General features: G+C 49.8%; 1 protein-coding gene across 1 annotated transcript; it reads right to left on the reverse strand.

Moving 5' to 3' along the window:
* Positions 1–1,461: 1,461 nt before the first annotated feature.
* Positions 1,462–11,318, reverse strand: prdm1b (PR domain containing 1b, with ZNF domain; the record flags this gene model as incomplete). The annotated part of the gene is given in 6 exon segments (XM_030347708.1): positions 1,462–3,451; positions 4,657–4,785; positions 5,214–6,280; positions 7,879–8,029; positions 8,032–8,127; positions 11,109–11,318. Coding segments are annotated over 6 exon segments (2,244 nt in total), but the record flags the coding sequence as incomplete, so codon positions are not given.
* Between the last annotated feature and the right edge of the window lie 4,019 nt (positions 11,319–15,337).

Below are 15,337 nucleotides of genomic sequence, written 5' to 3' on the forward strand. Positions count from 1 at the left end.
CAACTAACCTCCTGCCCAGCCAACCAAACAAAGAGGAAGTTCAAGTTTGAGGAATGGCAGGCCACTCACGCGAGAAATATCACCACGTTTTGGTCACAGGTGGGCCTACCGAACCGTAGGTGAAAATGGTGTCAAATCACCTTTAACAGAGTGATGAACCGAAAGGACACGCTTGCTGAAACGAAGACGCAATGTTTCCCGGACCTCCACCAACGTATTTCTTCTTCTGCTGTCCCCGATCAGAACTGTAGTCGCCTGCTCAGCCCTTTTTCGCTGACGAACGTATCACTTCCTACATTTTCTAGGAAAAGACGATGAGCCAGAAGAAGTAGTCCGTCTAGGGGCCGGGCTCCCCACACGGGGCTTTCTATTACCCGGTTACCAGAAGTAGGAGGAGGGGATGAGGTTGTGGCAGGGTTCTCTCAACTAAACCCTTGTTCGGTGTGACCGAAACTCATATCTCCATCGTGGCGCAAGACCGAAGAGTTAGCTCTGAGGGAGCTGAGACCCAGACGTGTGTCTATAGTTGGTCTATATGTCTATATGGTACTCTAAGCGTCTTAGAGTACCATATTAAGCGCTATATAAATTTAATTTATTATTATTATTATTATTATTATGTCTTTAAACCTTAATGGTTGTTGTCAGCACAAGCTGAGAAGCCTGACTCGAACCAAGTCATGACTGGATAGTTACAATGTAAAAAAATGGTGGAAGGAGATATGTCTATGGAGGGATGGACGGATAGATGACAGATTAATTGTATAATAGCTGGATGATCGAATGGATGAATAAACGAATGGATTATCTTTTTATATAACTACATACTATAGTTACTACTACAGTATCTACATCTATATATAAGGAGAGAGAGAGAGAGAGAGAGAGAGAGAGAGAGAGAGAGAGAGAGAGAGAGAGAGAGAGAGAGAGAGAGAGAGAGAGAGAGAGAGAGAGAGAGAGAGAGAAGAAAAAGAGAAGGAAAGAGAGAAGGAAAGGGAGAGAGAAGGAAAGAGAGAGAGGGAAACAGAGAAGGAAAGGGAGAAAGAAGGAAAGAGAAAGAGTGAGATATGGAGATAGAGAGAGATATTGTAAGATATATCTTTGGTGGGCGCCTTCCTTGGGAGGAGTTTCAGGCACGTCCAGTGGGGAGGAGAACTCGGGGAAGACCCAGGACTAGGTGGAGAGATTATATCTCAACACTGGCCTGGGAACGCCTCGGGATCCCCCCGTCAGAGCTGGTCAATGTGGCCTGGGAAAGGGAAGTCTGGGGCCCCCTGCTTGAGCTGCTCCCCCCGCGACCAGACCCCGGATAAGCGGACGAAAATGGGATGAGATATCTTTGGTGTTTTACAGATAAGTAATTGTAATTTTTAGCACAAGATCAATGTGTGTGATCAAAGTGTAATACCTGGTTATGTAGGCAAACGCAACATGTTTCCAGAGAAAGACGCAAACATCAAATGTAGAGAATGAAAATATTTTTAATTCACTGCTACATATTGTCAATATAAAAGTATCATCAAAATAGTCTCTTGCATATAAATTATCGGCATCTGAATCCAAAAAATAATCGAAATACACAAACATGCTGTACAAATATAACATAACAAAATAAACTATCTACATGAAGGAACAAATGCACTGCCCACCAGTAGTGGAATATGAATAACACTTGGTCCTATTCTGTAACTCAGTTACATAAAGGAACTTTCCAGAGAGCCTGAGTGTGTCATATACAGCAGTTCAATTCTGAAGATGTGGAATGGAAAGGATATTTGGGTTTGGCTTCAAGTAGGTTCAGCATTTGGATAAGCATGATGGTAAAATAATATCAATGGGTCATAGAGAGACTAGTAGATTTTAAAACAACACTCATAGTAAATCACAGTTTGTCTTCAAGACAAATTGTATTCTGTTGGTATAGTATAGAGTGTCAAAGGCTGAGATAAACTGTAATTGATATGATTATTGATTATTGTTCTTCTTGTAGGTTTTGCAGACTTTGGTTAAATGGTGTTCAGTAAATATTGGATCCAGTTCACGCTAGTCTTGTGTCGTGTTTTCTTTGACTTAGGGACTTTAGGTTTTATTTTTAATCAATATTATTTCGTTTTTGGCAATTGCATACATAGGTGTATGGTTTCAAGATACCGTTCAGTTTTGGATTCAATAAATAACAAATACAATATAGAAAGACAAACGTACATCATTTACCCAAACTAAGTCAGGCACACTCCAACAGAACATGTAAGAAACAAACAGAAAACAACAGATGAGCATTCATATAAAGCCCTATCACAGGTAGAACCAGTGATTCATTTTTGGCTCAATATTATGAGGAACATTTGGCTTTCATTTTCTTTTCTAAGACATCTCACATCCTTGGGAGACGTTGACATTGACAAAAGAGGAACACACTAACAGAGCACCACATACTCACTTCACTAAATAAATATACACGATTCAAAGTCGAAGACATAAAAATAATAATAAGTTAAAAAAAACAATCAGTAAAAGCGAAACACACGTCTACCTGAGTAAAAACAGTTGAAGGTACTTCACAGCTACATAAAAAGACACACTTCCTCTCTTTACTCCCGAACCTGGTAGAGCAGGAAGCATGTAAGTGCAATGGATGAACACACCAGTTCAGTCTTTGGAAGGCTCTTCCTTTGGTGCTGCGCTCATTGGACTGAACCCTTCCCCTGTCCACCAATCGAGACAAAGGACGTCTCATGTTTGGCAACCCCTCTTGTTCATTTTCTTTGCTTTCGTTTTGCACCAAGCGGCCAACGGAACGTCGACGGCCCTTTTAAACGTCCCTCCCTCGATCTCCCGACCCAAGTCCAAAACAACGTCCCTACTGCGCCTCGGTCTTCACTGTGGGTCGCTTGTAGAGGTGCACCACGCTTGCCCTCGCCTGATTGGTCGGCTGGGGGCTGTGATGCGTGGCGGCGGCAGCGGCGGCGGCCCCCGATTGGAGCGCCGCCCTCGGGGGCGGGGCGTTGATGGCCTGGCTCAGCGCCTCCAGCAGCACGCCGGCCTCCTTGCGGTCCCCCTTTCCCTCGACGCCCTCCGAGCCGCGCGCCATCCACCGCTCGGCCGCCTCCTCCACCTGTGAGGCCGACGCCCCCTCGGGCAGGGCCTCCGCCTCCTGGCTGGCGTCAAAGCGCTCCACCATGTCCCTGACGAAGGCGTTGGCCGGGCTGCCCTGGGCCTGGCAGCAGGCGCGCTGGTGCAGCCGCAGGGAGAAGCGGTGGAAGTAGGCGACGGCACAGTGGGGGCAACGGTAGGGCCGCTGGTGGCCGGTGTGGAGCCGGCGGTGCAGCTTCAGGTGGATGTACTGCGTGAACTTGGTCCCGCACAGCTTGCACTGGAAGGGCTTCTCCCCCGAGTGGAGACGCAGGTGGGTCTTCAGGTTGCTGGTGCTGCTGAAGCGCTTGTGACACACCTGGACGGAGGAGCACAGAGACACCGAAGGGTTAGGGTTGCGTGGGGTGAGGTGTTGGTGACGGTTTGGTGGTTTGTTGTTGTGCTTCATTTTAGCTGGATTAGTTTGAGGGTTGGGTTTTAGTGATTCAGTCATTACAGTTGGTGTTGGGTTCGGGTTAGGTCAGGACTGGGCAAGGATTAGGTAATGGAAAAGGGATTGAGGGGGGAGTTTAAGATGAGGGCGGTCACACGAATGAACGAGAATGAATAATCTGATCGGCGCAGAGACAACATCTGGGTGTCTTTGTCCAGACCGAGGGAACCACCGTTGGGCATCAGCGACGAGACACCGACACAGAAAGGAGCCTTATTTTCTTTAGCAGGAGGCCCCGCCCACCTGGACATGTGCCATAAGTGGCGGTCACACCTAAATCGCATGTTTAGGTCTGCTCTGGAAACCGATGCGTTCCTCACGGGCGGCTGAGTGTGTTATCTCCGTTGGGCGACGTGCTATCTCAGGTATGTTGTTATGAACCTTTACTTTCTGTATCGCCCCGCCTCACTGTGGCTCCATACTTCCTGTGACGGGTCTGTGTGTGTTTGTGTACATTGTGCGTCAGCGTGTGTTTTATGGGCTCTGACGCGCTCCCTATTGCCAAAGTGCAACCAGCCAGACCCACTGTCGGTCGGCAGACACACCTTTAGACCAACCCCTCTCTGTCTGTGTTTCTGTGTCCCACCCCCTGTCTCTCTCTCTCCCTCTCTTTCCGTCTCTGACTAACTAACATTAGCCTCAGATCTTTGACCTCAAAGAGGTGATCGGGGGCCAGATAGTCTAGAGCCATGTCCCACATCCTCAGTCTCCCTGAAGGCCGCCTTGGTAATCCCTGAGCTGCTCCTTCATGACGCATTTCTGATTATTATTATGAAATGCAAGTCATCTTCTAAATCGGGCTCAACCCACTTTGTGTTATCAATGAAGGCCCTTTTAGGGGCAAGACGCAATCAAACCTAACATAGGTTTGATTGCCCTGTCCTGTGTCATAACTTCAATATTTGAACCCCTTCTCTGCCAATAAAGGCAACATCTTTTGTGGGTTTTTGGGGAACTATGGGAAAGAAAACCCATCTATTTTGATCTAAAAATGGCAAACAAACCAAATTCTTTGACAACCGTCGCGGTAGTAACGCAGAAAACGGTGGGTTGTTTTCAGGGTCTCTCACCTGGCACTCGTGGGGCTTCTCTCCGGTGTGGACTAGGTTGTGCTTCTGGAGGTGTGCGAGCTGCGTGAAGCTCTTCTTACACAGGTCACACTGGAAGGGCCGCTCGCCGCTGTGGACGCGGAGGTGAACCTACAAACATGAACAAACATGGCGGTGAGACCGGGGTTCTACGGTAACAACGGCGGTCGGTGGCGGTGGTCAACCGACGGAAAGCATTGTTTAATCATACTAATTGGCAATCATTAGAAATGTATTACTCATTCATACATATTATTAATTAACTAATCGTGAAATAGTTTCAATCTCTTCCAAAATCGATACTTAAGGAGAGCTAGTCCAACCGACGCCAAATTTGGCTAAAGCTAATATTGACCGAATGACTGAATCAATATTAGCTTAGAGCTTACTTCAGGGACATGGAGTCTGAGCACCTTAGCTGGTCTAGCTCACGCTAAAACACAACACTGCAGTTGCCATCGGTGTCCATGTTCAAATAACCCCCCCCCCCCCCCCCCCCTCATTCTTAACAAACCCCCCCAGTCAACACCTCCCCTCACCTTGAGGTTGGATAGCTGCCCGAACGTCTTGAGGCAGACGTTGCACTCGTACTTGATCTTGCCATTCTGCTTGCTCAGGGGGTAGGGCAGGGCCTTGTACCCGGGGCCGCTGCGTGCCGCCGGGCCCCTCTGTGCGGCCACCGCCGCTGCCGCCGCCGCCGCCGCCCGGAGGCTGAGGTTCATGGCCTCCTCGCAGCCCGAGGGGGAGGGCTGGGGGCTCGGGTACAGACCCTCGTCTCCGGCGCGGTCCGGCTCCGGGTCCGACTCCACCTCCGTCTTGGGCGGCGCCGGGGAGAGCTCCGGGGTGGCGGGGGCGCCGCTCGGGGGGGACATGTTGGCGGCGCGCTCCTTCAGGCCGCCGTGGAGGGCCAGGTGGGGGTGGGGGAGGTAGGGCTGGTGGGGGTGGTGGGGCGAGGCCATGGCCAGCGCGCCGGGCTGCCCCAGGGGGAAGTAGGGCAGGCCGTTGTTCCCCAGGAGGTAGGAGGAGCCGCGCGGGGGGGCGTCCCGCCGGGGGAGGGGGGTGGGGTAGGGCGAGGCGGGGAGGAAGATGCCTGGCGGGGGGGGCATCGGGGGGAAGCGGAGGGGGTTGAAGGGGGGGAGGAGCTGCATGTGGGGCGGCGGGTGCTGGGGGTAGAAGGGGTAGGAGGGCACCTCCTTGTGGCCGTAGAGCCCGTGGAGGTGGAGGTCTCGCTGCAGCAGGTGGGGGTGGGTGGAGGGGATGCGGCCGTGGTAGAAGGAGCGAGGGGAGGGAGGCGGCGAGTTCAGGGCGGACTGTCCGTTTTGTTCTGTGGGACGGTGGGGGGAGGTCCTCTGCTCCTCCTCCTCCTCCTCCTCCTCCATCTCCTCCAGCTTCTCCTCCTTCCTCTCGGCCGTGGCGCTGAAGTCCATCACGTAGCCCTCGGGCGTGTCCGGTGGCGTGTCTCTCTCCAGCACCTCCACGTCGATGTGCTCCTCTTCGTCCTCCTCCTCGTCCTCCACCTTCATGTGCTCCTGCGCCCCTCGGAGGAGCCAGGGTCTCTGGGGTAGGAGGTGCCGGGGAGCTGGCTTACTCTCAACTTCTGAACGTTCTGGGAGGGAGAGAGAGAGAGAGAGAAGAATACTAATAAGTAAAAATGCACAAAATCCCCCAAACACACACACCCACACACACACACACACACACACTGATTCTCCAACTCCCCCCTCCCCTCTCATTTATGGTAAAGGGTTGTAGTTTCAGTTTTTGAATGACTAGGCAGGAGACGGGTTTCGATTCGTCTCAGCCGAGATAGCAGTGATTCCGTGGACAAGTGTGTTTGTGTGTGTGTATGTGTGTGTGGGCGTCTATGTTTGTGTACGTGTTGGTTGGAATGTGCTTGTGGGCGGTCATCTCTCCACACATCGTGTGCCAACAGTCGCCGAGCCGGAATTTGAGTCATTTAAGCTTTTAGTCAATTAGCTTTCTCTGTACACCATGCGCCATTTCCCTACCAGGCACTGACGTTGTTTTGTTCCCCTCTATGACTCTGTTCCAAAACACTCAAAGGATCGGTTTACCTAGAGACTACAAGGTCTCGTGTCTCGTGGGGACAATGAGCTTAGTCACCTGTTGTAAACAATTGAGGCTTAAGCCAATAAAACACAGGAGTCCGAAGACGCTGAGTCACCCCTGCTCGCCCGGTTATGGGCAGTCGCGATGGGACTCATTCACGTTTGGAATCGATTCGGCTTCCTATTAATAAACCATTGTGGCCTGTATACACAAGCAACGTTTATCACCTGTGTTTCTCACATAATTGCGTGTTTGTGAGTGTGTGTGTGTGACTGAGTGAGAGGTCGAGTGAGAGAGTGTGTCTGCGTGATTGTAAATCATTGCCATGTAGGCCTGTGTCCTGAATACGTATCCTTTTCGTAATAACGTGGAAATAATGAAAACAATTACAAGGACGAGGTCTAATCTCGACCAAAGTGATCTCAGATCTGTTTGAAGAGGAACAATGCGAGAACAAAGTCACCTCTCAAACCGCAGCATTCCTCTGCTCAGCGCACGTTCCCTGTCTCTCAGTTTCCTTTTTGCCTCGCTTCTCGTTTGAACGCAACACCGATGGGTGTCTTGATGTTTCGGTGTTGCGTTGTGTTTGAGAGGGGCCTCCCTCATGTGTGGTAGGCGATAGTCAATACATACATCCAATAAACAATGGGATGGGTCTCGTATTGTAGTGATTAGATGGTTTGAACCCCCAACGTCTACCCTGGTGCATCCTTGAGCAATCATAATCATAATCACCATCATATCCCTGTAAATATATTTCCTACTGTATTAGATATTGTAAATACCGATTTTCAGTTTGACACTGAATTGTTAAACTGATATATTTTATATTTAATGTGTTCTGCTGCTAGGTTCTGTAAACATATCAATATGTTTCTGGCTTATCCATCTATGAATTACTGGGTTATGCATTTCTGGCTTATGAAGTTCACCTATTGGTTTCTGGGTTCTGCACGTCAGCTCTCTTTACCAGCTAGTGCTCTATATCATAGCTTCTGGGTTCGGTGTTCCATCTACATGAGTGTGTTGGCTCTGTGTCCCATCCACACGAGGTTGTGGGGTTCCGTCCTCCATCGATTGCGAGTTCATCGGTTCTCTGTCCCATCTCCACAAGTGTATTGGTTCTGTACTCACTGTGTCTGTGGCCGTCGTGCTGCTGGTGTCCACAGAGCCTCTGGGAGAACTCTGCGCTGTACCAGACCAGCAGCTCCTGGCTGGGCTCCACGGGCCGCATGGTGTAGAAGAACACCTCCTGGCCGTTCTGACAGGCCACCAGGTTTCTGCTCCGACAGCGTCCCGCGCCGGATTCACGAAGCGCATCCAGTTGCTTTTCTGCACGTCTTCGCCGTCGACGAAGTGGTGGAGCTGGCGGCCTCGGTAGATCTGGGAGAGGAGAGAGAGGGAGGAGAGGAGGATGAGTTTGCTTGCTCGGGTACAGGCTTGGATTTGGATGAGCGCTAGGAGATGTGGTGGACCGTGTTCTGGAGTTCGATCTGTGTGTCGGGCGAATAAAAGCGTGCACTTTCTACACCTCTGCCATTAACGGTATGAACCAAGTGGTCCGTCCAATTAAAAACAATTCCAATAAATCAAACTGTATGAAGAGCGATAAGAATTGTAGATTTTTTTTTCTCTCTCTCCTGATCACATGTATTATTCCAATCAGTGAGTTGATGCTGGAAATGTTAGACAGAAAATATGAAAATGTGATCAGGTATAAAAAAAATAATCAAAAGAAATCTGCCTCAAATTATATCAAATTAGGTTGAAAACAAAGATGATAAGCATAGTTTTTATTCACCTCTGCCATTCACACAATGTGTTCTAGTCCTCAGGTGCCAGTTACCTCTGTTAGCCTGTTTACACTTTGAGTCACAACACAGAACTAGTGCTGCTTTATATTAAGAGTAGGCGGGTCAGAGACTTCCTCTTCACACACCTCTTTCGCTCTCCCTGCCTCCCTCTCGCCCTCTTTTCACTCCTCCCTCCCTCTACTCTCTCTCCCTCTCCCTCCCTCCCTCTCGTCCCTCTGTGTCACTAGTGTCCCTTCACCTGGAATAAACCAGGGATAAACATTAAACAACTCCTGCCAGGAAAAGAGGAAATTGACAGAGGTTGTGGCAGGATGTACACGTACATACACACAGGCACACATGCCTCTACATACGCACGCACACACACACACACATACACAGGCACGCATGCATCTTCACGCACACACACACACACACACACACACACACACACACACACACACACACACACACACACACACACACACACACACACACACACCACACACACACACACACACACCCACACACATGCCCCTGCACACCTTAATCAGCAGAGGCATGGTACTCTGCCAAACACCTGTGTCACGGCACGTCAGACTTTCACTACGGCTGAGTTTAGCTGGAAGGGAGGGGGGGGGGGGGGGGGGGGGGACTGGGGGGGGGGGGGGGGGGGGGGGGGGAGGAGGCGGGGCCAGGAACATCCGCCGTGGCTACGAAGTTACAGGAAGCCCGGCAGGAAGGAAAACACGCCGAACGTGTATGCTGAGAAATTACTCAGCTGTAATGCTGAGGAAAACTCCAGGGTGACACAAGTCGTTCCAGGAGAGAGCGCACACGCACGCACACACAAACACTCAGACATGCATGTATGTATATACATAGACATACACAAACACACTCACACACACACACCCCACACAACACACACAACACACACACACACACACACACACACACACACACACACACACACCCACACACACACACACACGTTATATACACACACACACACTCACACACAAACACAATTAAATATGCATATGAACTGGAAAAGACACAAACTTTTTGCTTTTACACACAAGCACCACACTTTTGAGGAAAGCTGTGGTTGAGTAAAGGTCGAGGAGGGGACCAAGGTTTCCTTAGGGACTCGATGGCACCAGAACGAGAGCATAGGTAGGAGACATCTGGTAAATGCAGAGCGAGCGTCGCTGTACGGAACGGTTTTCGAGAAATCAACAGAGTAACGATGGCCATGGCTCACAGCAGCAGCATAGGGAAACAAGCCTAACATTAGTGCCAGTAATGCACAGAGCAAGAGGTGTATAGCCACATAAGTGACTCATTAGTTTGTTATACAGAAGAAATCCCCTTTTTAACGATGAGACATCCAACACAGTTTGACTGGGCTTACAGTAGGATAGCCTGTCTCTCTCGATGTCCTACTGTCTGGAGTTGGCACGAAAGAGGCTTTTCCGAAAAACTCTGTGGCAATTTGTCTTTTTGTGTGATGTGTGAGGCAGGTGCTGGCAAAATGTGTGCCGAAAGTGATAGAGTATTGTGGGTCAAGCGCATCACACATTGTGTTAGTGGACCACGTGCCACCTGTCTGTCCATGCGTTGCATTCTCTGCAGTTGGTCTCTCTTGCCCCTACAGGTAAAAGGTTGGCAGGGCTCATGCAGGAGCGTCGAGGTGTCCCCTGAGCAAGACCCCCTCAGCCTAAACTGCTCCCGACAGAGCTGGCTGTCGCATTGCATGGCGGTCGCACGCCGTCCGTGTTGGGAATGTGTGTTAGAACGGTGAACCATTTTAAAGCTCTTTGAGTGGCCGCTGGTTAGAAAAGCGCTGTATGAATGCAGCGCATATATAAGCTGCACGTTGAAGCCCGAGGCTTGCAGGGAGAAGCTGTTGCTGTCTGGCGCTGCGGGTACATTCTCTCGCCTAACGCCCCGCCGACGGTCTCATCAGCGGGTTGGCCTGAGACAGTGTGTGCCACTCCATTGTTTGGCTGCAGTAAAATCCGCACTGTTTCCACCGACTTCTGTTGTTATGGGGAGGGCCGCAGCACAACTTCCTCTTAAGGCTGGTCTGCGTAAAAACTCCTGGGCCTGCGTCCGAGGGCTTTCTGTGCTACTTCCCTATGACGTACGGCAGCGGAGCCCGGCTGTGAAACTACAGGCATTGCCCAATTTCTCCGTTTCTTTTTTCCTTCTGAATCTGATTGTTTTGTGGACGTTTTTTTCTCATGGGAACCAGTGATGTCACGAGGGAGTCCTCACATCACTCCTGGGACTGCGTTACCACGTCGATTACCGTCAATAACTACCGCAGCGGTTTTGTGTGTGTGGGAATATTCATGGGCGTGTGTGCGCCCGCTCACGTGGTTGTGTGTGTGTCTGTGCGTGTGCGAGAATATACGTGGATGTGGGTGTGCGCGTCCATGTGTGCATGTGTGTGTGTGTGTGTGTGTGAGAATATACAGGTGTGTGTGCGTGTGTGTGCCCGTCCAGGTCTATGTGTGTGTGTGTTTGTGTGCGAGTACGTGAGTGTGTGTTTGTTGTCCTCACCCTCCAGAAGTACTTCCTGTCCGCCATCTTGGGGACGTTGTCCTTGGTGTAAACGACTCCCTGCAGGGGTCCGAAGCGTGTGCCCTGGGGTATATACTCCTTACTGAACACACCCGTCACCTGGAACACACACGCACACACACACACACACTCCTTTAACAACTGCACACACTCACGGCTCAAAATTACACTAAAACAAAATAACCGATTATATTATTTCATTTAACTCCATTTTATATTATTCTCATTTTCTAACGATTTGCATGAAAACCCAAAATTGAATGTTGCTTGTTGGCTGTAAAAAGTGTAACAGCTGTCAGGATTCGCAGTGTTTATGACCCCTGCTCTGAGTTTCATTGTGTGTTCATGATGAGTTGATGACACCAGTTGGGTAACGTCTCTCTTTCCTTTCCTCCCCTGTCATAAATGTGTACCCTCAAGCTAAGACCGCTCCAGCCAGCCACATACATTGGCACTGTGTTACTGCACAGCATTTTCTAGAGATGCCAGCGATAATTATACCAATTATTGGCCAAGGCTACAATATAGTGATATCTAACGCTTCACTACAGTGTTCTGCTGTACAGCCTTGCGCTACTTCCAAGTTAAATTCATTATTTCGCAGGATTGCATGAACTCAGGAGTGAACTGAAGCCACTGTGATAGACAGCCGAGAGATGTCATGAAAACAAACATGTGTGTAACCAAATCTACAGGTGACCCACTTTTTTATTTCACAAGGTAAACCAATGAAGGGAATTACACTTCTGATCTACACTGAACCAGAGAGAGAGAGAGAGAGAGAGAGAGAGAGAGAGAGAGAGAGAGAGAGAGAGAGAGAGAGAGAGAGAGAGAGAGAGACAGAAACAGAGAGACACAGAGACAGAAACAGAGAGAGAGAAAACGAGAGGGAAATAAATGTAGTGTCATGAGAAAAAAAAATCCTCCTCATGAGATGAATCGCACTGATTCAATCTTGGACACACACACACACACACACACACACACAACCACGCACACAAAGGCTTTTCTTCTGATACGCGGGAAAAGATAACAGATCTGCTCAACTCTCAGAAACATGAAACACGAAACATGGCAGTGAAGTCAACAGAGCAACAGGTTCTTCAGGGGCGGGCAGAGGGTTGTGCATGCGTGTGTGTGTGTGTGTGTGTGTGTGTGTGTGTGTGTGTGTGTGTGTGTGTGTGTGTGTGTGTGTGTGTGTGTGTGTGTGTGTGGCGTATGGTTTGTTTTCGGAAAATGGGAGGGGTGGATGGGATGCAGGGTGATTTCTGAAGAAGTGAGGAAAGGAGGGGGAGGAGGAGGAGGGGGTTAAGACATTGCAGGAGATGACAGGATGTGACAGGAACTTTGTCCTGGTCCAGCGTGGCGCGTCTAATGAGGAGTGCGTGGGACAGCCTGGGCCCACCGCAGGCAGACGGAGTGTGTGAGTGTTGGAGTGAGTGGATGTGTGGGTGTAATGTGGTGAGTAAGTATGCGTGTAAGTGTTTGCAAATGGTGTGTGCAAGCAGTGAGTACTTTGCGGTACTTTTAACAGGAGTGCTTCCAAGCTATGCAGCAATAGCCTCGAATCTATGCAGCAATAGCCTCGAGAGACTCTCTCTCTCCTTCTCTCTCCTTTTCTCTCCTTCTCTCTCCTTCTCTCTCTCTCTCTCTCTCTCTCTCTCTCTTCTCTCTCTCTCTCACCCTCCCTCCCCCTCTCCCCCCATGTGTACCTGGCTTGCGCACCCCCCCAAACCTTACACTGAAGCCCCTGGTCTCCCCCCTCCCCTCCACCCTCTCTCGCTCTAAGCACCCCATCTGCCACGTGCCCGTTGCATTTCCCCCCCCCCCCCCCCCCCAACACACCCTTTCTGACACACCCTTAAATTAGGCTCCCCCCAACACACACACACACACACACACACACACACACACACACACACACACACACACACACACACACACAACACACACACACACACACACACACACACACACACACACACACAATGAGCGTTGTTCGCTCCTCAGGCCACAGCCTCCTTCCTATTGGTCACCTCTCCGTGCGGACAATGCAGAACTGCGCGTTGTGTGGACGTCAGTTTGTACGCCTGTCCCCCCCCCCCCCCCCCCCCCCCGTCGGTCCGTCTGTCTGTCTGCCTGTTCCTGGGTTTATGATTGTACGTGTGTCTACGTGAGTGACTCAGCTAAACATCGCAGGGCAGACAATGCGGTGAGCAGACAATGGGGGCGCGACTCAGACGGACTGACCAGCCACCTGGGAATGTGAAAGTCCCTTTCGTCTGAGCACGTCACAAACTGCCCGTGTACAGGAGCAGTGACGGGGGCGGACTGTGGATTGCGAAGCCGGTTGCGCAACATTACATGTATAGGAAAGCGCATTGACAAGCGCGCCCAGACACACCCACCCACACACCCACACACAGGTAAACATGTTGTTGGCGTTGGAAAGTTGTTCACCAACGGCTGACCTCTGGTGAAAGTGAAATAAGCTTGCAGGCACGCAAAAAGACACACAGAAGCGCACGCACATGATAAACTGCCCACAACACGCTAAACTTGCAACAAGTAAACACTCTCATCTTGCACCGCAAGTGTGCGTGACAGTGTAAACATCGTGTGACAGCAAAAAACTTTTTCATGTGCATTTCGGTGGCCAAAATCCACAAGTCACGTCCCCGGCGTGCAAAGTCTCAGAGCGAGCGGGATTGAAAGCGTGAGAAGTGATTCTAACATCTTTTTAAAAGCCAAGCAGAATCCGTGCTCAGCCCCGGTGGTCCGTCGAAGGCGTCAGAGAAAGGCAGAGAAGTGCGCGGACAGGGGTGGAGAAGGGGGAAGGGGAGGAGAAAAGCGACAGTAGAAAGAGGAAGGAGACGACCGCAGCCGAGAGAATAAGTGCGAAGACACCGCAGTGCGATAAGAGAGACGGTGAGAGAATCGCTCTGTTCTCAAGGTCTCCTTCCATTCTCTTTCTTGCGCATGTGTGTGCGTGTGTGTGCGTGCGTGCGTGTGTTTTCATTTCACTGTAACAAATACAACTCTTGTATCTCTAGTGTGTGTGTGTGTGTGTGTATGAGTGTGAGTCTGTGGGTGTTTGTTTGTTTGTTTGTTTGTTTGTTTGCTTGCGTGTGTTAGTATGTGCGTGTGTTATCTGTGTGTGCATGAGTGTGAGTCGGTGTGCGACTTGAGTGAGTGGTTTCACATCAGGCCTGACACCATGGAATGGTGTGAGCACGTTGTGTGTTTCCAAAGATAAACATGCTGCACTCCAGCATCGGGCATGAGATCATTGAGCAACATGCAAACGTGGAAGTGTCAAGCATTTTTATTTTATTTCCTTGTTGATTTGTTTTAATTCCTGGTATTCATTCAGGCCTGCAGCAACAGAATGCCTTTGGCGGCATGCTCATATTCTTTGCTTTCTTTTCCAAGGTATAATTTGTGTTGTGTGTGTGTATGTGCGTGTGTGTGTCACTGACAGGCTGCTGCTCAGTACATAACAGGACATGTAAGGGGAATCAGCTGACTTACGGACACACAAGCTGACTCACTAGAGGGTTCTCTCACTGGGTGAGCGAGGCAAGCGCTGAATGGCAAGAGAGGAGGGTGAGTGAGAAGGAGAGAGAGAGAAGAGAGGAAGAGAGAGAGAGAGAAAGAGAGAGAGAGAGAGAGAGAGAGAGAGAGAGAGAGAGAGGAGAGAGAGAGAGAGAGAGAGAGAGAGAGAGAGAGAGAGAGAGCAGGGGAAGAAGGGTGATGGGATTACAGAGTGGCTCACCTGCCTGCCCGGTAGTTAAGCTGATCCCTGATGTCTCACATGCTGTGTGTGTATGTGTGTGTGTGTGTGTGTGTGTGTGTGTGTGTGTGTGTGTGTGTGTGTTGTGTGTGTGTGTGTGTGTGTGTGTGTGTGTGTGTGTGTGTGGTGTGTGTGTGTGTAACACTGACCCATTGCCAGAAATAGACTTGAGGCTTCGTGTTTCAGGCAGGAAAGTGTGTGTGCATGAGAATGTGCACGTAAGTGTGTGAGCACACAAACAAAGTTACACAAGCGTGAAAGTATGAAAGAGTGTAAGAGTGAAAGAATGAAAGAGTGAAAGAAAGAAAGAAAGAATGAAGGAAACAACAAAAAAGGAGAACTCGAACTTAGACGAAAAAAAGAATAATAAACACACAAAAAAAAAAAAAAGAAAAAGAAAAAAAAAAAAAAAAAA

The sequence above is a fragment of the Gadus morhua genome, chromosome 22 (genome assembly GCF_902167405.1).
Source record: "Gadus morhua chromosome 22, gadMor3.0, whole genome shotgun sequence".
In the NCBI taxonomy this organism is placed as follows: Eukaryota; Metazoa; Chordata; class Actinopteri; order Gadiformes; family Gadidae; genus Gadus; species Gadus morhua.